This window comes from Heterocephalus glaber, unplaced genomic scaffold (genome assembly GCF_053883595.1).
Source record: "Heterocephalus glaber isolate CG9 unplaced genomic scaffold, H.glaber_assembly_v1.0 deba00001442, whole genome shotgun sequence".
Lineage (NCBI taxonomy): Eukaryota > Metazoa > Chordata > Mammalia > Rodentia > Bathyergidae > Heterocephalus > Heterocephalus glaber.
Window position 1 is genome coordinate 36,191,324 of NW_028258296.1, and position 22,126 is coordinate 36,213,449.

General features: G+C 33.9%; 1 protein-coding gene across 4 annotated transcripts in view; it reads left to right on the forward strand.

Moving 5' to 3' along the window:
* Slc30a7 (solute carrier family 30 member 7) overlaps positions 1-22,126 on the forward strand; it is a 100,068-nt gene that overhangs the window by 19,233 nt on the left and 58,709 nt on the right. For all 4 annotated transcript variants that reach the window (XM_021247855.2, XM_021247854.2, XM_087213197.1 and 1 more), the window contains 5 exons: positions 2,989-3,102; positions 6,214-6,301; positions 6,921-7,047; positions 13,028-13,171; positions 19,533-19,583. In XM_021247855.2, the coding sequence (XP_021103514.1) occupies positions 3,017-3,102; positions 6,214-6,301; positions 6,921-7,047; positions 13,028-13,171; positions 19,533-19,583 (496 nt within the window). In that variant the 5' untranslated portion in view covers positions 2,989-3,016. The remainder of the gene's footprint in view (positions 1-2,988; positions 3,103-6,213; positions 6,302-6,920; positions 7,048-13,027; positions 13,172-19,532; positions 19,584-22,126) is intronic.

Here is a 22,126-nt window from a genome sequence, read left to right on the forward strand (position 1 = left end):
CCCCAAAGAATTAAAAGAATCATACCACAGTGATATATGTGTACCTATGTTCAAAGCAGCACAGTTTATGATAGCTAAAACTTGGAAACAGCCCAAATGCCCATCAACTGGAGACTCGATAAAGAAAATGTGTTTTTTTTTAATGGAGTACTACTCAGCCATAAAAAATGAGAAATTAGAGACATTTATAACTAAGTGGATGCACATTGAGGCAATACTCTTAAGTGAAATAAATAGGACACATCTATAAATACTGAATAGTTTCTCTGTTGTGAGAAACTGAAAGTGTAAATAAGAACTAAAATGTATAATAGGTAATGTGAAATAGGAAGAAAAGGGGCAAAGTGGAAGGAAGTCGGACGGGTAGGATAAAGGATACAAGGGAATGGGATTAATATGAGAAAATGGAAAAATAGGAACAAAATCTTTGTAAATAGGGAGGACTGGAGGGGTTGAAGCGAGTGGTGGGCAAGGGTGAAAAATAAGAACCAAGAGAGATTATGTAAAGGTGCAAATTTCCAATGATGAATGTCATATTGTATACCTAAAATGTACCGATGGTTAGAATGAATAATCGATAATGCAAAATAGGAAGAAAAGGTGCAAAGGGGTAGGGGTAGTGGGAGGGGCAGGGGAAAGGAAAGAAGGGAAAGGAAAAATGCTGAGAAATGGAAAAAATGGAAATAAAGTCTTTGTAAATAGGGAAGGGTGGAGGGGGTGAAGGGAGGGCTAGGAATAGGGAAAAAATAAGAACCAAGATGCATTATGTAAAGGTACAATTCCCAATGAGAAATGTAATTGTGTTGTATACCTGCAATGTACCAATAAAAGAATTTAATAAAGTGCAAAAAAAAAAGATACTAGAAATAAGAAAAATTTACCTTTCATACTTACTGACAAATTCCTTGTTTTCAGTGTTCTTCATTTTCTTTAACAGCTCTAAATTTTCCTGTGGTATGCCTATGTAAAGAAAATACAAATAATTGTATTTAACTTCTGTAATTAATATTTATTCCATTTAATGTAGGACTGTTGACATTGAATTTTCTTAGCTTTGGTTATTTGAAAGAAGTGTGTAGAATTTTAGATTGATGGCATTTCTTATTTTAATTCTTTAAAAATATTGCTTTATTGGATTCTGTCATGAATAGTTTCTGATGAAAAATATGCTGTGACTCTTATTATCTTTGTTCCTTTTTAATCTGGCACCCTACTCCATCCCCATTTATCCAAGATTTTTCTTTCTTTGGTGTTCAGAAGTTTGTAAAGTATACAGGATTGCCTTGCCTCCTTGGGATTCATTAAGCTTCTTGGATCTGTGATTTTCTTCCTTATATGAATTTTTGAATATTCTTAAATACTTTTTCTAGCTCATACTTCTCAACTGAGAGTCTAAAGACATTTTTATTCTATTTTATTTAATTTTTGAGACAGGATCTCACTATGTATCTATGCTGGCCTTGAACTCACTCTGTAGCCCATGATGGTCTTGAACTCATGATGTTCGTCCTGCCTCAGCCTCCCAAGTGCTAGAATTACAGATGTATGTCACCATACCCGACTCTATCTTTGGTTTATTTTATCCTCTCTGACAAGATTTGATCTCTTCTGATTTTGTTTCTACTCCTTGTCTTCTTCATCTTTGTATTTCACTTTGTATAATTTATTTTGACTTAAGTCAAAAGTTAACTGATTCTGTGTCCAGTCTGCTCAGAAGCCCACACATGTTTTTAATTTTTAAAAGTTAGCATTTTCATATGATTCTTTTATATAGTCTCTTTGTGGAAATTCCTCATTTGCTCATGAATATTCTCCAGCTTTATACCACATCCTTTAACATATTAATCACAGTTGTTTTAAAGTCTTTCTCCAGTAGTTCCAACATCTGGGCCATTCTTGCCTTTGATGGTGTTGACCAAGTTAGTTACCCTACCCCTCTTTTGATCTGTTATGTATTTTATATGTATATATTGAGTGCTGCATATTGTGTTTAAAGAAATAATTGACTGAAGTTAGAGGTGAGTATGTGCAGAAATGAGCACCACTATTTTTCTGTCTGGTCAGTAGTTGAACTGGGTCTAAACTGGATTTTGAGTTTTATTGTTGCTAGTTAATTTCAGTAAGCCACAGACTTATTTTTCTAGTAGTTCCTATAATTTTGTGTTTAGTGTGGGATTTGGAGTTTTCTCAGGATTCTTGTTCCACTCTCATCTTTGAGAAAGTCCTGCACACCTGAACCACACAGAATCTTTCAGTGTTCTCCCAAGTAGATTGCTGTTGCCTTGTACTTTATTCAGGGCCTGGTGAGGGTGTGATATTATGTTTGCCTGCTGCACCCTTGGACTTAGGCAGACCTTATACCCCTGAATGTCAGGGTAGGATTTTTTTTTTTCAATAAAGAATAGAAGTTTATTTAGATCATGGTTCTAGGCTGGAAAGTCCAGTATCAAGGTGCTGACATGATAGAAGGCATCACATGGACAAAACAAGTATCTCAGGATGGCTGTTAAGGTTCATGTATCTCCCCTCTTCCCCACCAGTTCCCCCTTCTTAGGCTAGTCAAGAAGGAGGAGCAGGACACTTAATAATAGCAGACGTTTGCTTTGCATCAGTGTAAGATCTTGCACCCAAGCAGTTTTCAGACTACCACCACCACCATGCCCCAGCAGATGGTAGTTTTTCCTCCTTCTCTCTTGGTGCCAATTTACCGTCACTAGTGACCAGGGATTGGGCAGATTTCTACTCCTTGTCCAGCAGCAGAAGGTTTTTATTTCTACCCCTCTCCGCAGCAGCTGGGCTTTTTCTTGTGCAGGGAGTAGAAAGGATTTCTTTTTAGATGTCTTTGATATCTCTGTATATATTGTACTTAAATGGTGTCTTTCTAGAAGGTAATTCCTGATGAACAGAGTCTGAGCCTTAGATTTTTAGAGGAGGATGCGCAGAGTTTGGTTTTTATTATAATATGCTGATGTCCTTATTCTTTTTCAGCTTGGGCTTGATCTCCGACTCTTTTCACATGTTTTTCGATAGCACTGCCATTTTGGCTGGATTGGCAGCCTCTGTTATTTCAAAATGGAGAGATAATGATGCATTCTCCTATGGGTAAGACTTTTTAAAAATCATTTTCTTGAAGCATGGAATATACAGAAAATACACAAATCTTAAGGTCAGTGAGTTTTTACAAATTGAACATGTTTGTGTAACTTAAAGCCATACCCCCCCCCCCCCTTCTAGTTCTTTCCTGCTCACCTGAGGATAACCATTTTCTTCAGGGATTTGTTTTCCCTGTTTTTAAACCTTATATAATTGGAATCGACAGTATGTAACTTTTGTTTGCATCTTGGCTTAGTGAATGGGCACTTAGTTTTACTAAAACATTTTAGGTGAGATCATTTCAATATAGGACCATTTCTTACAGCTTATAGTTTTGGAGAAAAAAAATGTTAGTGAACAGAAATGGTGGAGTTTCATCTTTTTCTTATTGAAAGTGTGATTTGCTATTAATTTATTCTAAAATGATTCATAATATGGTTTTATATTACCCTTTTCAGCTCTGCATTTATATATAGTACTTATATACTCTGATTTGGACGGTTAACTATTTGGAGAGTATTTTTATGTTAAGGGCTTATGTTGAATCATCTTAAGAGACAGAGTTGACTTTCTGTTACCTCTGATTGGGGAAGCACTAGATTTTCCATTATTTGATTTATGCTTTCTCACTGTTTCCTTTTTTTGAGCCTACAGAATATTTTGTAGCATAAGTATATGCAAGCAAAACTCAGCACTGATATCTTTTTTCTTTGCCTAACCCTTTCTCTTTCCTGCTTATTATTGATTCTTTCCCTTTATTTTTTAATTTCTTATCCTGGGCTCTGTGTGTGTGTGTGTGTGTGTGTGTGTGTGTGTGTGTGTGTGTGTGTGTTTTGTGCTATAACAGCAGTAGCAAACTACTAGTGTCAGCACATAAAAAAGGCAGTAAGGGGGCCGGGGATTTAGCTCAGTGGTTCTGCCACCTGCCTCGTAAGTGCAAGGATCTGAGTTCGATCCCTGGTACCAAAAAAAAAAAAAAATGGCAGTAAGTAGGCTTAGCGTAAGTATGAATCCTTGTAAGCTCCATTTCAAAGTGATCGTAGTAGCAGACTGACTCTACAATAGAAGAAACAGGAGGATCTGAGAGCAAGCAAGACTTTTCAGTATTTGTTTATAGAAAATCATCTTTGTGTCTTGTACTTATTTGTTAAATAGAAAACCAATATGAAAATAGTTTATATTTAATAGATGCATATATACATGCTTATAGAATATGTGCATATAATTGCACCCTTTTATTTTCTTTTGCCCTAGTTGAAGAATTTAGACACAAGACATGCTTAATTAGATAGTAGCACTTCCCTGAATTACATGGTCTAATTTCGAGACTTGCTCTGTTTAAGTAAACATAATCATTTGTTAAAGGCAAGCCTGTCGACTTTTTATAAGTTTTTCCTTTTAAAGTTATGACTGAGTACAGTGATACCTTGGTACTTGTTGTTAATTAGTTCTAGGAGGTGTGATGAGCACCCCAAACATCACTGTGGCTAGAAACGGTAGTGGTCATGAGGAAATCAACCCAGACAAGTTCTATCTTGCATATCAAGTATCAAACAAACATCTAGTAGTGGGACAAAATATTCACATCAAAATGTGTGGAGTAGCAAATTGGACAAATTTCAAAGCAGTCTAGTACTAAGGTACGACTGCAACAAAGTATAATAAAGCTAATTAAATTATTTAAGTTCAGCAACGTACCATAATTTGTGGAGCACACTTACTAAGCTAGGAATTCGAAACAAAAAGATGCCTGAAAAACATTCTTGCCTTTGATCTTGAAATCTAGTGGAACTCAGGAAAAGGTTTGCAATCAAGCAATAACTATGGGACTAAAAAGGTAGTTTAAAAAAATACCTTTATATTTTTGGACAATAACCCTAGTGACTGACTAGATAAATTTCTAACTGTAGGTTATAGTAAGCTGGCTGCAAATTATTTTAATGTTCTCTTCTCCAGAAAAAATAATACATGGTTTGACAAATGGTATATTAATATAATTTACTCATGTTTGGTAGAAGATAAAATTGCATTACTTCTGAGTGTAGAAATACATGCTGGGTTAAAATGTATTTGATAGGACAAGCTCCAACATAGAATACCTTTCAAGAGTTTCTTTTCTTTAAAATACATTTGGGAGCCAGGGATTTAGCTCAGTGGTTTCACCACCTGCTGCACAAGCACAAGGACCTGAGTTCAATCCCTGGTACAAAAAAAAACCAAACACATTTATAGTAAAATTTGTATTATTTAGAAATTGACACAGAAAGTAGGAAAAGCAGTTTTGATGCTCTTATATTGTTTGAGGAGCAGAGTGATTAACTCATGTTAGCCCACTTTGAATAAAGTTTTAACATTGGAAAATGCTGAGTTAAAGTTGATTGTGTGAATTTAACTAAGCCAGGTATACTTTGTGGAAAAATAAAATCTTTCCCCCAATGCTTCACACAGGTAGGAACAGAAAGCTTCAGGAGTCCATGGAGAAAAAGACAGGTATTTTAAAACAAAAAATATAATTAGAATTATGTGTCTCTAAAATTTATTCTAAAAATAGGCAATTGAAAGCTTATGTTGAATTCATTAATCTTAGAAAAAGAGCAATGAAAATATAAATCTCAAGTTATCCCTGGGATAATTCAGGAATAATTTCATTTTACTTAATAGCAAAGCTCCTCTTCCCAAAGATCTGAAACGTACAAAGCAAAATGTACAAGGAGTTCTTAGAAAAGGAAGAATAAGTAAGTTCTTAACACTCCAGTTTCCAGGCCTTTCTTCTGCCTTTTATCTTTGGATCCTTGCTTTGCTTACTTTGTCTGGTCCTTTTCTTCCTTCTCTAGTGGGAACTTGAGATTTAAATTTCTGTGAAAGCTCTTTATAAACCTACTAGCTTGTTTAATTGGCTTGCAAAAATCTGTTTTGTGGCATTCTGCTATTAAACATAATTCTTAATGGATTTCCTCAGTCATTTCTACAACATATATAAAATAAAATGTACTGTATTTATAATAGAACTAGGACTTTGCTGGTACATAGAAGCATACAATATGGTTTAGAATCTCTCAAGTAAGCTTACAATTTGATTTCTTAAGGAATGACACAGTTGCTTGGTGTGCTTCTCTTTAGGTATGTTAGAGCGGAAGTTCTGGCTGGCTTTGTCAATGGACTATTTTTGATCTTCACTGCTTTTTTTATTTTCTCAGAAGGAGTTGAGGTATAGTAGATAATGATTAGAGTCATTAAATTACATTTCTGTAATGAAAATGTTTATTAACCGAAGACATGTAATAGACCTGTTTCAGCTGTCATTATTTATTGAGGACAGTCTTGATTAGACAAAGTATTTTGTATGCTTACAAAATAGTTGAAAAAATTAAATGATAAACTTGAAATTGAAAAATGAAATTATAGTACTTTACAATCTATGAGTAAAGTATTGACACTATGAAATCTAAAGCCACAGTCTGGGTAGTGACATCAACTAGGACGTGTTTTGAGAGTTTTGCTAGTAAGTTCTTAATATGTGGGTAATTAAAAAAAAAGAAAATATAAAGACTAATGAATTTATGAAGGACAGTATTTTAAGATACCAAATCAGAACAAGTTTGGGACCAAATGTTCATGTACAAATAATTATATTTACTTAAAAATAGTAATTGCTACTTTTTCTGAAGTATGTGATCACAATGTTTATTTCTTTAAACTATTTTGGCAGATTTTTTTGATTACTTTTAATTCTGAAAATTACTATCAATTTTTAATATTGCCTTGTATTTGTACCAGTCAATCAGAAATTAAATCAATGCTATTTGATTGTATTGTGTGTTTTCTAGAGAGCATTAGCCCCACCAGATGTACATCATGAGAGACTGCTGCTTGTTTCAATTCTTGGATTTGTGGTAAACCTAATAGGAATATTTGTTTTCAAGCATGGAGGTCATGGACATTCTCATGGCTCTGGTATGATGGTTAGAACCCTTTGTTTCTTCATTTTTAACTGGTTTATGTCATAATTATTATTTTAGAATACTGATAATTTTAAAAGTTAAGCTATATTAATTTTAATAACAAAAGTAATATATCAAAAGATTCTTATTAATGTCTTCCTGAACTGTCCCTCCCACTGCTCCATGCCTGTCCTCTCCATCTTAGTGCCTTCTCAGAGTTATGCATGTTAATCAGTTTGGTATGGATCCCTCCAGACTTCTGAAGCTCATTTCTTTCGTTTAATACCATTCATATAAAACAAGCAAATACCAGAAAATCATAAAAAATTGTGTGTGTGTATGTGAGAAATTTATTGAATAATCTATTTTTGAGATCTTACATTTAGTGTATATCGGACTACCTTGTCTTATTAACAGCTACTCCATGGTATAAGTCACTGTCATTTAATCAGTATTCCATGAATACACCTCAAGTCATTTACATTTTTACGCTAATTTTTATGTCCTACTCTTGTGAACACTCACCACATGTTTTTCCAGAGCTATATTGGCCTCTACTGTAACTATTATTTACATTGAAATAAAAATTTAAATTTGCATTTTTGTTAATTAAAGTTAAAAATTCACTCTTTCAATTGCATCAGTGATGTTTCAGATCCCTGGTAGCCAAATGAGGCTACCATATTGGGCAGTGTAGATGTAGAACTTTTACATCATTATGGAAATTTTTTTAATTCAGTATGCTAGAGTGAAAGTGGGTTGCTGGAGCATAGAATATATATTTTCAACTTGAAAAGATCTTTGCAAATTGCCTTCCAAAGTAACTGTCATTTACATTTACTCCCAGGCATAAATACAAGAAAGAATTTCTCCCCATCATGTCATCACTTACTATTGTGCTAACAGTGTGATAAAAATGGTTTTTTATTTTATACCACCATCTTGTTATACCAAGATATACCATCTTTGTGGTATATTTCTAGGCTATTCAGGATTTTCCTCTTCTAGAATTAACTGTTCATGTTTTTTGCTTATTTTTCTTTTTTTTTTTTTTCAAGCCACTTAAACATACTGTAGTTTTACTGCTGTAAACCTTTAAATGTGTTGCAGATATCTTTTTCCAGATATGGCTTGTCTTTAAACTTTTATATAGGATTTTTAAATTTAGATGTAGTCTAGTGTTTTTCTTACATTTTTACTTATGTATTTTCTGCTTTAAGAGTTTCCTATTCCAGGGACATAATCATAGTCTCTTATACCGTATCTTAATGCTTTTCATTAGTTCATTATTTTTTTTTAATCATTTTGTTCCTTCATCAAGTTATAATTTATATTTAACAATGATTGATTTGGGGCTTACGTTTTTTTAAATTTTTCCTCTTTGGTACGAATAAGCAATTTTACCATCACCATTTATTTGTTGGCCATTATTTTCTTTAGAAAACCTTAAAGGTTACCCTGGGGATGACAAGTACCATCTTAATTTAAAAAATGTAGTTCACATGAATTGCAAATTAATTCAGGAATACAAAAAAACTTTGCCTCAATGTGTTTATGTTCTCTTCCCCATCCTTTGTATTATTGTCAAAATACTTATTTCTATAAGCCTGTCAACACAGTTTATAATTGTTAGTTTATACAGCTGTATTTTAAAACAAAAGCATTACAAATAAAAATGTGTATCCTCTCCTTCATAATACTTTTCTAGTTAATCTTTGTGGTTACCAATCTATGGTTTATTTTTCTTTGCATGGCTTGAACTAATATTTAGTGTTCTTTCATTTCACCCTTGAAAACTATAATATATGTTTGGGGGGTGAGGGGGAGGCTAAAATGTCCTAATTTCTCTTTAATGAGAGATAAGTAGAATATACAATTTTTGTTTGAGTCGTTTTTTTTTTTTTTGGTACCGGAGATCGAACTCGGGTCCTTGCGCTTGCGCAGCGGGCGGCAAAACCACTGAGCTGAATCCCCGGACCCTTGTTTGACTCTTTTATCTCCCCAACATTTGATATCCTTCCACTGTCTTTGGGCCTCAGTGGCTTCTTTTGAGAAGGTGACTGTTGATCTTGAAGTACCCACATATAAACTAGTATAAACTACTTTTTTTTTGCTGCACAACTTTCAAGATTTTCCTCTTTGGATTTGATTTTTATCAGTTTGACTGTGATATCTCTAGATACTGCTTCATTGAGTTCATTCTATTTGAAGTTTAATGAATTTCTTGAATACATTTTCATCCAATTGGAGTAGTTTCCAGACAATTTAAAGTTTGCTTGCTGAGGCCAAAATTTGGGTCTCAGAAATATTTTCAGCAAGCTGCCTTTTAAAAATATAGTGTATGGCTTACTTTTCTATTTCTTTTTGATGAAAACTGGACACTTTAGATAATATATTGAAACAACTCTGGCATCAGATTATGTCCTCTAAAGTTTGTTGTTCCTAGTGCTTTTGTTACTGTTGTGTTGTTTTTCTTACTGCAAGTTTTTTTTTTAACGGATTCAATGAATTATGTGTTTACTGAAAGTTGTGGCTATTGTGTTCTCTGCTGGTTGTTTTAAGATTTTATTTTTAACCTGGCTTCCTAAGGATCACACCTGAACCCATATAATTTAATAGAAAGCAAATGATTGGTCAGAAGAGTTCCTTAAATGCCTTTCCTAAAATCTCCCACTTTAATTTAATAGAAAGCAAATGATTGGTCAGAAGAGTTCCTTAAATGCCTTTCCTGAAATCTCCCACTTTAATTTAATAGAAAGCAAATGATTGGTAAGAAGAGTTCCTTAAATGCCTTTCCTAAAATCTCCCACTTTTGTCAAAGGGATCTTTATGAGAAAGTGGACTTTTAAACTTAAGGCAATTTATGAGGCAGCTTTAGGTTTTATTTTCTGCTTATGTAGAGTCTTAAGGTCAGTGAGAGATGAACAGTAATTTCTCCTATTTCAGGTCTTTCTTGGTCCTGTGCACAGTATATATGGCACCTTTTGGATTCTGAGGAGTATGTTAGTGTTTTCCAAAGTTCCTTATAATTCTCTGATTCTCTGAGATTCCTTGTAATTCCCAGGCCCTAATTCACCCCAACTTAAACTACAGCCCTTAGCAGCTGAGGTATGGCTAGGAATTTGCCATTGTCTTGGTTGTACCCTATCCCCAGTCCTCATCCCCACCTCAAGCTGACCTGAGTACTGAATCTATGATCCACATAACTGGTAGAAATTTTTTGAGGCAAAGCAAGTTTGCAAAATATTGACTGTCCAGAAAATGGTGCTTTTAAAAAGCACCAATAATGGTCTGATCCATTACTTGGAATCCTTCTGGCTTTTGGCTGCTTTGCTCATGGTCTGGAGAGGAAGATGGAGTGGGAGTAACTCCAAGTTAGACTGTCAAAGGCTCCTGTCTTAACAAGGGTTGGTAGTTCTCTTAGATAGATAGTTTTCACTTTATTCAGTGTTTTGGTTAATTGCCAGAGTTCTGAAATGTTTTGTAGTTGTTTTCCTGTATTTGTGTTGTTTTAAAGGAGAGATGGTTCACAGAAGTCTTCTCTTCACCCTTCCAGAAGGTGATCTCTCCCACAGTTAATGATCTTCTCATATGATGCAAGGCTGAATTTGATTTTCTGGTATTTAAAATTTTTGCAAGCATAACTGCTGTTTTTAAATTGTTTACCATTCAGAATTTTTTTTCTGTGCTTTTGAATAGCTAGTATAAGAAGTTTCTTGATGGTTTTTTACAGAATGTAGAAAGGATTCTTTATTCTTTTTTTTTTTTTTTAGGATTCTTTATTCTTATGTGTTTGTCTTTTTCTACCTGCTTTCATGTAACTTCACTGATCCTTTTACTAAAGATAGTGCACTGCCTTTGCCTCACTGCAACTGTATGCCTCTATCTTGTTTTTTGTTTGTTTTTATGCTTTTTTGAGTCTGTCATATTTATTAAATGTATGCTCATCTTTTTGCATTTTTTTATTGGTTATACAGATTGATGGGTTTCATTTTGGCTGATGTGAACATAAACATAACACACTTTGATCAATTCACCCCTCACCACCCTCTTCCCTAGTTTCACATTCTTTTGGGGGGGTTTCAGTCTGTATATTTTGCTCATATCCATCCCTCCAGGCTTAGCTTTATTATCCCTGTTTTAGAGATGAAAAACCAAAATCAGAAAAAATTTACTTGTGGTAAATTGATAATAGCACTTAAACATATAAGGGCTAGAAAATTGTATTCCACTGAAAAAAATCCCCATTCAGCTGCAGTCAGTTACCATCTGGTAAGAAAAAATATCACAAAAATATGATTCATGAGATTGCCAGGCCTACCATGGTGATGCCATAGAGAGTTGCAAAAGCTTATTTTTGGTGGGTAGCAGCAGGAACAAAAAATATTGCTAAAAAGACACATTGCTATTAATCCCCCCCCACCCCCCCCTGCAAATACAAAAAATACTCCCCTTTAAACACATTTTCCAATCATTCTTATCACTTTCTGAAGCAGTTCTGGAAGTTCTCTTTTGTGAGTATCTTTATGATAAAAAAAAAAATGCAGTGAATGCTGCTGCTGAGTGCCATCCAATGGAAATGTTACTGGGTTTTGGGGTGCTGGAGTCTCCTTCTGGAGGTGGTTTCTAGGTTCTTTCTGTCCTAAGTAAAGAATTGGTTGAGATGAGGGTAAATGGTAGCAAAATTTTATTAAAGGTAGGAAAAGAAACAGGCTCTATAGAGCAAGTTTGGGCCAAGTAAAATTAGAAAAAGAAGTATACCCTACAGTTTGAGGGTGGGCCATCCATCCAAGAGAGAACACAGTGGCAGAAACTCAATGTGTTCTGTGCTTTTTTGTATCAGCTAGTCCTCAGGCTGAAGTCAGGTCTAGTCCATCTTCTCGAAAACCTGTTCAAGTTCTCATGAGAAGTCCGCATGTAGGGCTTTGGGCACTGCTCTGTACATGTGTCCTGGGATTTTGTGATTCACAGGTCACACCTACTTCCCCAGACAGCTTTGCCACACCCTAGTCTCCTGTTTCTTTTCCCCAAGAGATGCAAATCCCCATAATTCATTATGGGGTTCTGAGGGAGTAGGAAGTTCTTTGTCTTCTATAGCTTCTTCCAGCTGGAAGGGGTTGTAGGCCCTACCTACTGGGGAGTATGTGCCATCTAACTACTTTGGGGTGTTGTGACTCACTGGCTGGGTTGAAGAAAAAAAAGTGTCAGAAGAGGATGAAAAAAGAGTTAATGACTACTGGGCTGTCTGCTTGATGGGAGAAAGAAAGTAACTTTAATATTATAATGAAGATGTAGAACCCAAACATGAGAAGCAAGTAACATTTCCATGCTTCTTGTGGGGGACAAAATATGGCAAAGAGGGAGGTTAGATAAATTATCAAGAGCCTGAAACCCATAGCCTCAGCAAGATTACCTATGTTATGGATCTAATTAAAAAAATGGGAGCCTCCATACAGGTGGCCATTTAAGCTATGGTGAACTAGGGTCATTAGGGACTCCACTTATCTGCACCTGGAGCAGTACTGGAGTCTTGCTTTCTAAAGAGGAGCTTCAGGTCTTCCAGAGGTTATCAGGAATAGCTCTCCTCCTAGTCCTCCTCAGGGTCTTATAGGGGAAGATCACTGATGCCCTTCTTGCCTTTTTGCTTGTACTTTTTACTGCTTTATCACAGTGCCTCTTGCGTAGTATATTCCAAATGCGTATTTATTATGAGCAAGTAGCATTATCTCTACTAAATGTTTTTGTGCATTTCTAGTTAGCACTTACTTTCATTTCCAGTCAAGTCTGTCACTTCCCTCTGTACTTTCATTTATTTTTTTCCCCTGTACTCTATAGTAGGAACTCGGGAGTGTTTTGATAAATCCTTAACACTTTTTTTAAGTGTTGAATGTATTGAATCTGAGTTTACGGGTGATTCTTTTCTCTAGTATCATCTTAGTGTAATAATGTATGTATTTATACCTACCCCTATTCCAATCCTCTTTGTTTTCTAGGTCATGGGCACAGCCATTCCCTCTTCAATGGTGCTCTCGATCCCGCACATGGCCATGGAGATCTCTGCCATAGCCATGAAGTGAAACATGGTGCTGCCCATAGCCATGATCATGCTCATGGGCATGGCCACTTTCATTCTCATGGTGAGTATGTCTGAAGCACTTTCAAACAAAACTTGTGTAGATTACTTCTCATCATTGAAAGGGGCTACTAAAAGGATACTGTATTTAACTTTCTAATGAATCGTTTGGGTCCTAGGATTATGAAAGTAACCTGATAGAAGGGAGTGGATATAGCTTTTTCTATAGTGAGTGTATTATAATAAAATGCCACTATTTTAACTGAAAATCAGTGAATGGGGAACAATTGCAGTTTAACAAATGAAAATCTTGATTTTTTTTTTTGTGATATGTAGTCTTAAAAAAAACTAGGAAATTTTAATTTTTCACATTTTTATTGTAATGTTTTTTATGTTTAACACCTGATACTTACCTCCATGTTTGATTAGAAGTCTCTAGATGCTAATTTGTATAGCTTTAGATACTAAGTTATAAGGTACTTATCAATTTGATATTTAAAATTGTATTTTAAGTAGCTTATTCATGAATACCGGAGACTAGATTAATAGAAACTATTTAGGTGACACAATTGGATTAATCTTTAAATAGATTATATGTTTTAGTATTATCTGTATTTGCCATATAGACAGAATCGTAAAGCTTTTGATTTGAAAATCTGACAGGCACTGTGGAGATTAAGTACTTTATTGAAGTACAATTAAAATATAAATACTGTACATATTTAAAGTATATACTATGATGAGGCTAGACATAAGTATTCAATTTAAGCCATAAACTTATCCATTACCACTAAAGTTTTCTTCCTCCCCCCTTTATTTTTATTCTAATTATTTACTTATTTATTATGATAAGAATATTTAACATAAAATCTACCCTCTTGGTATTTTTTAAAGTATGCAATACAGAACTAACAGTAAATATCACCATGCTACACACATTGCTAGGTCTTATCTAGAAAGGTAAATAGGGTATAACTGAAACTTCATATCCTTTGAGGAATAATTTTCTTCTCTACCTCCCTCTAGCCCCTTGCCACCACCATCTTACTCTCTATTTTGATGAGTTTGACTATTTTAAATTCCTCATAGGTGTGGTATCATGTATTATTTGTCATTCTGCATCTATTTATTCATTTCACATAATATCCTCCAGGTTTATCCTTGTTGTCCCAAATGGCAAATTATTACAAAAATTCAGCCTTCTTTTTAAGGCTGAATAGTATTCCACTACATCAAATTTTTTATCCATTCATTGGTCAGGTTCTTCCCTATCTTGACTATGGTAAATAATTGTGCAGTGAACATGGAAGTATAGATATGTCTTTTGAGATCTTGATTTTAATTCCTTTTGATACATACCCACAGTGAGATTGCTGGTCATATGGTAGTTCTATTTTTAATTTTTTGAGCATACTCTACATTATTTTCCATAAGGGCTGCACACCAACTTAACATTCCTACAGTGTACAAGGCTCCCCTCTTCACATCTTTGCTGGTACTTAACTTACTGTCTTTATCTTATTTGGTAGTTTTTTTTTTTGCTAATAGCCATCCTGACAAGTGTAAGATGATATCTTATTGTGGTTTGTATTTGAATTTGCCTCTGATTAGTGATATTGAATACCTTTTCGCATGCCTGTTAGCTCTTTATACATATACATACTCTTTGGAGAAGGGTCTGTTCAGGTCCTTTGGCTGTTTTTTAATCAAGTAATTTTTTTCCTCTTGACTTATATATGTTCTGTATATATAAGAGTTTGTAGATATGTTCTGCCTTTATGTACGTTACATTTTCCTTTTGTTGTATGTTTTGTTTTTGCTGTGCAGATACTTTTTCGATTGATACAGTAATCCCACTGGTCTGTTTGGTCTTGATGCCTGCATCAGTCTCTAAAATTTGCTGTATCTTTAATAATACACTTAGTTTTCTAATGTGTTGCTCACATGCATCATCCCAAATTAATTTTGAAAAATTGTGTATCCATCACACATTTATAAGATGATTTCTAAAAAGTTTGGTTGAACAGCTGTGAAGAATATAATTTCTGGCACATTATTGATGAAAATTTGCATCGTTCTATTGAATATATTCAGTTGTTTCTAAATACCTTAGTGATTGGAGACCATCATTACTCATTCAAGAACATAAAAGCAACTGTAAAATGTACATCATTTTGTTTCTCCTTCTATTCTGACTTCATTATACTTCTTTTCCAGAATTTTATGGAAACAGAGTATGTTTGTGTTGTCTTTAATTGACAGTACCTATTATATTTCTAGTAATAAAATACATAAATTTAAATTTTTTTTTCCTTTGAACATAATACCTAGCATTCAGACATTTCTTTTGAATGGAATTATTGCAGTCATTACAAGTACAGAATCAATTAGAATACTGTATCTCAAATTTTGATAGGTTAACCATAAAAAGGCAACATTTTATTTTAAATACATATTTTAGATAACTGGAGCTTATTTTCAAACACTTATACATAAGTAATACTTGTTTGCATAAAACAGGTTTTGAGATCAGTTTGGTTCCTTAGTTTTCATCTTTATAGATGTAAGTGCTAAGGAATCTGAAATAAAAAGAATTCTGTTTTAGCAGTTTCAGTCAATTCTTAGAATACCTTTAGAATTATGTTCCAAAAATTATAGTGATCTAACATCAAAAAATTTTTTTTTCCAATGTTGGGGTCAAACCCGGGGTTCTTTGCATGCTAGGAAGCATTCTACCACTTAGCCACAGCCCCAGCCCCCAAAATTATTTATAATAAATTGTTAATTGGGAGTTCCATTAGCTAATTTCTGCATTTCATTAAAAGCAAAGAATTAGAAACCACATTGCTTACAAAAGCATTTGCTGGCCAGTCATGAGAGTCATTGCTTTCCTACCTTTGACACCTATACTTTAAAGTGACACTTTGTGTGTTGCCCTAGAATTTTGTTTTAGACTTTGGGCAGTGCTATACTAAGATTCTGTGTAGGTGAAACGTTGCTTTTTTTGGTCAAGGAAGAGAAGGGTAAGTGGTAAAGAAGAGTTGGCACATTCTCAGTTCAGTTTTAGAAAAGTACTTGAATTTTGTGAATCTAGAAAGTGAATTCATCACATGTATTCCTTATTGAGTAACTGGAGAACTTTTCTTGCTCTTAAAATTCTGAATAACTTTTATTTAATGGAGTTAGTGATTGGAAAAGTGCAATGTGGCTTAATTATATGACTCTAGAATTAGCGGAAGAATTTCAATTAATTGTTTATGGGATTAAATATAGAAAACCATCAAATTAAAAAGAAAGAAGCCATCTATTAATGAAGTTAATGTTTATAGCCTTTCTATTTCAATGAACTGTTTCTCAAACTAAAGGATTGTGTATTACTGACCTTTTTATTAACTAGATTCTAGCACAGTTCCTAGCATATAGGAACAACAGTAAATACTTATCATATTCATAAAAGTATATGTGCCATTTATATATTTGTTTATAAGTCTTATTAAATTGTTGAATAAAATTTCTCCAGATTTTACTCCTCTTCTATTTCCTATCCTAAAAAAAGTAATACAAGTTGAATATTCTTTATTCAAAATGCTTTGAACCTGAGTTTCAGATTCGACTTTTTGTTTTTTTAGATTTTTGGAATATTTACGTAAGTTTTACTGTTTGAGCATCCCTAATCTGAAATGATCTAAAAAGAATATAAACCTAATTTTCATTGTTGTAATTACTTGTTGGAGAGGTATACCAAAAAGACTTAAAATTTTCCTACAGAGTCACATATTGTGTTTAGGTTTTAATAAGATATTTTACATATTTGTTTTGGTAGCCTGGCAGCAAATGTTTAAAAACTATCAGATATCCAGTATCTGTTGAAAGTTAAACAAGTATTTATGGTATCTTGATATGTACTCTAATCATCATTATCATCATAAATAATAATGATCAACTGATCATTGGTAGCAGTTTTGAATGCTCAGCATGTGCCAGGCAGTCTAAATAATTTAAATGTTAACTTTTTCAGTTTTCTCACAATCTAATGAAATAGGTACATTATTGCCCCCATGAACTGAGACACAAAGAAATCATAGTAACTAATGAATTAAAAAGCTAGCATTTGCATGAAAATAATCTGACTTCAAAATTTGTACTTTTAATTTTATTCTGCTTTCCATATTGTGTAAGCTAATCAAGGGATTCAAAAGTAATAGGGCCGTGATTTCATTTTGCCCAAAGAGACACTAATATCACTGGGAAATATAATGTGAGCCTTGTATTTATTGGAAAGCTGGCTGTTTAAAAAATGTATGTGGGGGAGGGGGTTCCTGGTGCTTCTCAAACTTCAGTGCTGTAAGCAGTAAAGGTTTTTTAGTTACTGTAAAGTTGGTAGGAAGTATTACGTTCCCTATGGCAATTTGAGCATTTAGGCTCCTTCCATCCATGAAATTCTCTACTGTTCGAATCCTCCCCTGGACTTTCCACATGAAGGTAGAAGGAGAATACATACATGATTCAAGTTGAACAGCAGTCTCCAACCTTTTTGGCATCAGGTTTCAAGGAAGACAATTTTTCCTCAGACCTAAAATAGGGGATTTAAAAAATTTTTTAGATTTGTAATTTCTTATTTTTTTTTTTTACTAGCATATTTTGTGAAACATAATAATTACCTTCCCGAGCACTTGCATCACTGCCTCAGCTCCACCTCAGGTCGTTAGATTCTCCCTCCTATCCACTGTTAATCTGACAGGAGGTGGAGCTCGTATAATGTGAGGAATAGAGGAGGCGGCTTCTCTTGCCAGTTGCTCACTTCCTGCCCTATCTACAGCCTGCTTCCTCACCGGCACACACTGGTCTGTTCTGGTCTGGAATGGTGGGGTATGTGGCCCTGGGATTGGGCACCCCAATGTTGAACATTCTTATGAGCCTGGAAGTAGTTTATATGTCATATTTCTTTGTCCATAACTCAGCCACAGAGCACCACCTAACACAGAGAAGCCTAGGAAATACAGTTTAGTTGCATACCTCAGAGGAGAAACAAATAAGTTTGGTAAGCAATTACCCAGTCCCTGCCACAGGGACAAAATATACATCCAAGAGGACTTTTAGATTTTACATAGTTGGGAGTTATGTTGTCCTTTTGTTTGTTTATTTGTTTTCAGTGCCAGGGATTGAACTCAGGAACTTGAATTTGTGAGGCAGGTGTGGTGCTGTTGAGCTAAATCCCTGGCCAAAAGTTATGTTGTCTTATGTAACTATCATTACAACAAAAGTACAGAAAGTCCCCGACTTAAGAACATCTGAGTTGTGAACTTTCACAGGTGTACTGTTTAAGACTCACTTTGGCAGATTATGAATGAATCCGATTTACGAACGGAACTCGTCTGTAAGTTGGGGACTTACTGTATACCTTTTAAAATACGTACTGATGGGCTGTTGGTATAGCTCAGTTGGTAGAGTGCTTGCCTAGCACTCAAGGCCCTGTCTTTATCTAGACCTAGACAGTTTGGTGATCAAGAGCTGGGTTTTTAGATTAGTTATGCTTTCGACTATCAGCAGGATTTTCATGACAGCTACATCTTTTTACAGCAGTACTTTTTACAGTAGCACATGGTACAGCAGAACCTATCTAGACAGAAAGTACTGCTCAGGATTAAGCTTTTATGTGTTGCATTGTTGTAGAGCATCATTGCTCTGTTCTGTCAGTGCCGCGGTGGTAAGGATATACAACCTTGGTCTTTGGTGCGATTGGCCAAGAACCAATGACTATAGGTAGACACTCTCTTAGTCATGATCAGAAAGCCTGTTGGTCCTCCTGGTAATTCCTTTAAAGTAGGGTTGCTTACCTTTTGTCCTTTTTACTTATATTTTCTGCTTTAATGTAAAGCTAATTAGTAATCATCAAAGTAGTTAAGTATAAAAATTATAGTATTTCATCATAAGGGAAAATTTTTATGAAAGTATTTTTGTCTCTTCTGTATAAAAATCTTGCCACGTCCATCTAGAAGCTATTAAAAAAACTACTATTTACCATAGTCAAGTTATCCTGAATTCTGTCCTGGCTTCATTTCTTGGACTTCTTATAACTTCAAGCAGTACATTTAGTTTTGTCTGAATTTTCCACTTGTAAAAGTATTAGATTTTTAAGGAATATTAGCAGATTTTCACAATGTTTTGAATTCTTGTGCTTTTTATTTTTGTAATAAAATAACTTCCAAAATACTCTTATATCCTCGCTTTTTAAAATTGCTTCCACTGAATTTACTTTTACTCAATTACTTTATTAAATTTTAAAAATAAATTTGTAGGTCTGATGTGGCTATATAGTCACACATCCTTCATGAGACATTTGAATGAAAAGGACTCTGAATTGCAAAAATTTGAATCAGGAATTGAAGACATATTTTAAAATAATTTAACTTAATTCTCTACAGATGGTCCCTCCTTAAAAGAAACAACTGGACCCAGCAGACAGATTTTACAAGGTATGATAAACAATTTGTACATTTTTAATTTTATGAAACTAGTTTCATAGTTTTCAGTTGTATAAAGTTTTCCTTTAGGAAAAATTTGTGATGTATTGTTTATTTTTGAAATGTTATCCTTTCTAGTGATTATTTTATATATGTGAGCTATTAGCAGATAGTCTTTTGTCACTTGACAGTTCATATTTAATAAAAAACACATTAGCCAGAATCTGCTTCAATATAAATAATACCCAGGCCTATGACGATAGTGACATCATAATAATGTTTGCCTTTGTAGCATTATTATATAGTTTTTCCAAAGTTAACATTCAATATGTTCTAATTATGATAATTTGAGCTAAAAACTTTAATGCAGAGAGTGACTCTATCATATTTGTAGACATCAATTGATGATATCTACACAAGAGCTTATGTATCACCTAACATGGTACATTACACAGTTTTACAAGCCAGGGAAGTCAATCTTGTCTATGAACTATGGTTCCTTTTTTGGGATGTAAACCAATCTTTAGTGCTGAGTTTTCGTTTAGATTTCATTGTCAAGGTTTCCTAGTTCTCAGGTCTGTCTTCTTGCCTCTATTAAAGTATGGTCTTCAATCTGACTTTCTCAACAGATTCTGATCTTGTCTCTACTGTACCTATTTTTCTTCTGTTTCTTAATCTAACTCTTGGTTTTTATTTTTCCTCTGAGAATATGTTCCCTCATACTGAAGAGTTCATTGTGAGCAGGCTTAAATGTGTCTCCCAGCCACTAATTTTCCATTTATAAAATACATAGAATTTTTTAGAACAGATTGCTGAAATAGTTTGTATCATGCATATTTGATACAATTATATTAAGTGATATAAAATAACTTTCAGTTTTAGTTTTGAAAATCATCACAAGTGGGAGAAAAGAAGGTTAGGTTTACTTCCTAATGGTCCAATTTATAGTGGCTGAAGCAGGTTAGTAGGTAGCCAAAAGACAGAGATGACTGCCCAGGATTAAATCTTTCTTGAAATATAACTGTACAAGATACTCAACAAGAAAAAACTGAATTAATTGAATTTTTAACTGTTAGCTACATCTTGAGTAAGATACCCAGCTTAGTAAGTTTCTGGGGAGTTAGATTATCAATATCCTACCAGGTCTTCTAAGGTTTCAACCTTATATAAGCTAACAGTATTATTTATATATCCTTCTTTAGTGATTTTTCTTCTTAAATATTAGTTACAATAAAATAGGAAGGGTTTGGATAATGATATTTACTAATAAAACCAATTTCAGGTTAACAGATAACATGTAGTTGGGGAATTTCCAATTTAAGAGAAATCAGGACAAGTGATTCTTTTCTGTGTTTTAGAGCTATTTTCATTTTTGATTTTACCAAAACACCGATTAAAGAATATAAAAGTTTAAAGACATGTGTCGCATATAATTTTGTAATTTATTTTGTAATAGTATATAATAGTATAGTATACATATAATTTTGTAATTTAGGGACCTTCAATACCTCTTTTTTTTTTTTAACTTGGTACTGGGGATTGAGCCCAGAGCCTTTGCACTGAGCTGCACCCCCAGCCCTTTTTAATTTTTGAGACAGGACCTCACTAAGTTGCCGAGCTGTGCTCCAATTTAGGAGACTCTGGCCTCAGCCTCCCAGGGTGCTGGGATTACACATGCACACCACCACATCTGGCTCATTTGCATTCTGTTTTTCTTTTTTTTTTTAAGTTTTATTTTTAAAAGTTAAAGGGATTCTAACATTTACTAATCCCTTTAATTCTTTGCTATTTGAAATACCTTAGAGAAATTGAGTATTTTATATGTGTTCTGGCAGAATTTTTTTGTTACTGAAAAATTTCTTTTAACTATCACCTAGCTTTCTGAAGAATGATTATAAGTCAAAACTATGCAAATGGAAACGTATGTACAGGTAGTGAAGGATGAATTATATTTAGTATAATATTTCGTGCAAGTTACAGTAGTAGATAATTAAAGTGTAATTTCTTAGCATGTATTAAGATTCAACAGGACTTAATCATAGTTGGGTTTTAAATTATTAGGAAATTTTTTTGAGTTTAAGTTAAATCTGTTTCCACCCCTGAAAATAACTATAGTTAACTTTTTCTTTTTTTTAATTCAGGGAATAGTAAAAATTTTTTTCTAAATTGAGTACCTTGCTTTTTGCATATTAGCTGTTTCTTTTCATATAGGGTAGTTGATATTGAAGAATTTTACAATTTTATCAAGGCATAGTTGAAGTTTAAAAGACAGTAAATGATTTTTTTTTGTACCGGGGATCGAACTTGGGACCTTGACGGCAAAACCACTGAGCTAAATCCCTGGCCCAATGATTTTTTATGTAGTAAATTTTACTCATTAAAGATCTAAATTAAAGATCTTGACATTTTTAGTGGTTTTCCACAAAAATGTCACTTATTAAATGTTAGTGTTATATCTGAGTTCTTGGGCAGCTACAGTATCTGTGTTCTAATTTAATATTATTAAAAATTCACGTATTTCATGATCACTTTAAAATATTCAAATGCCCTTTTTA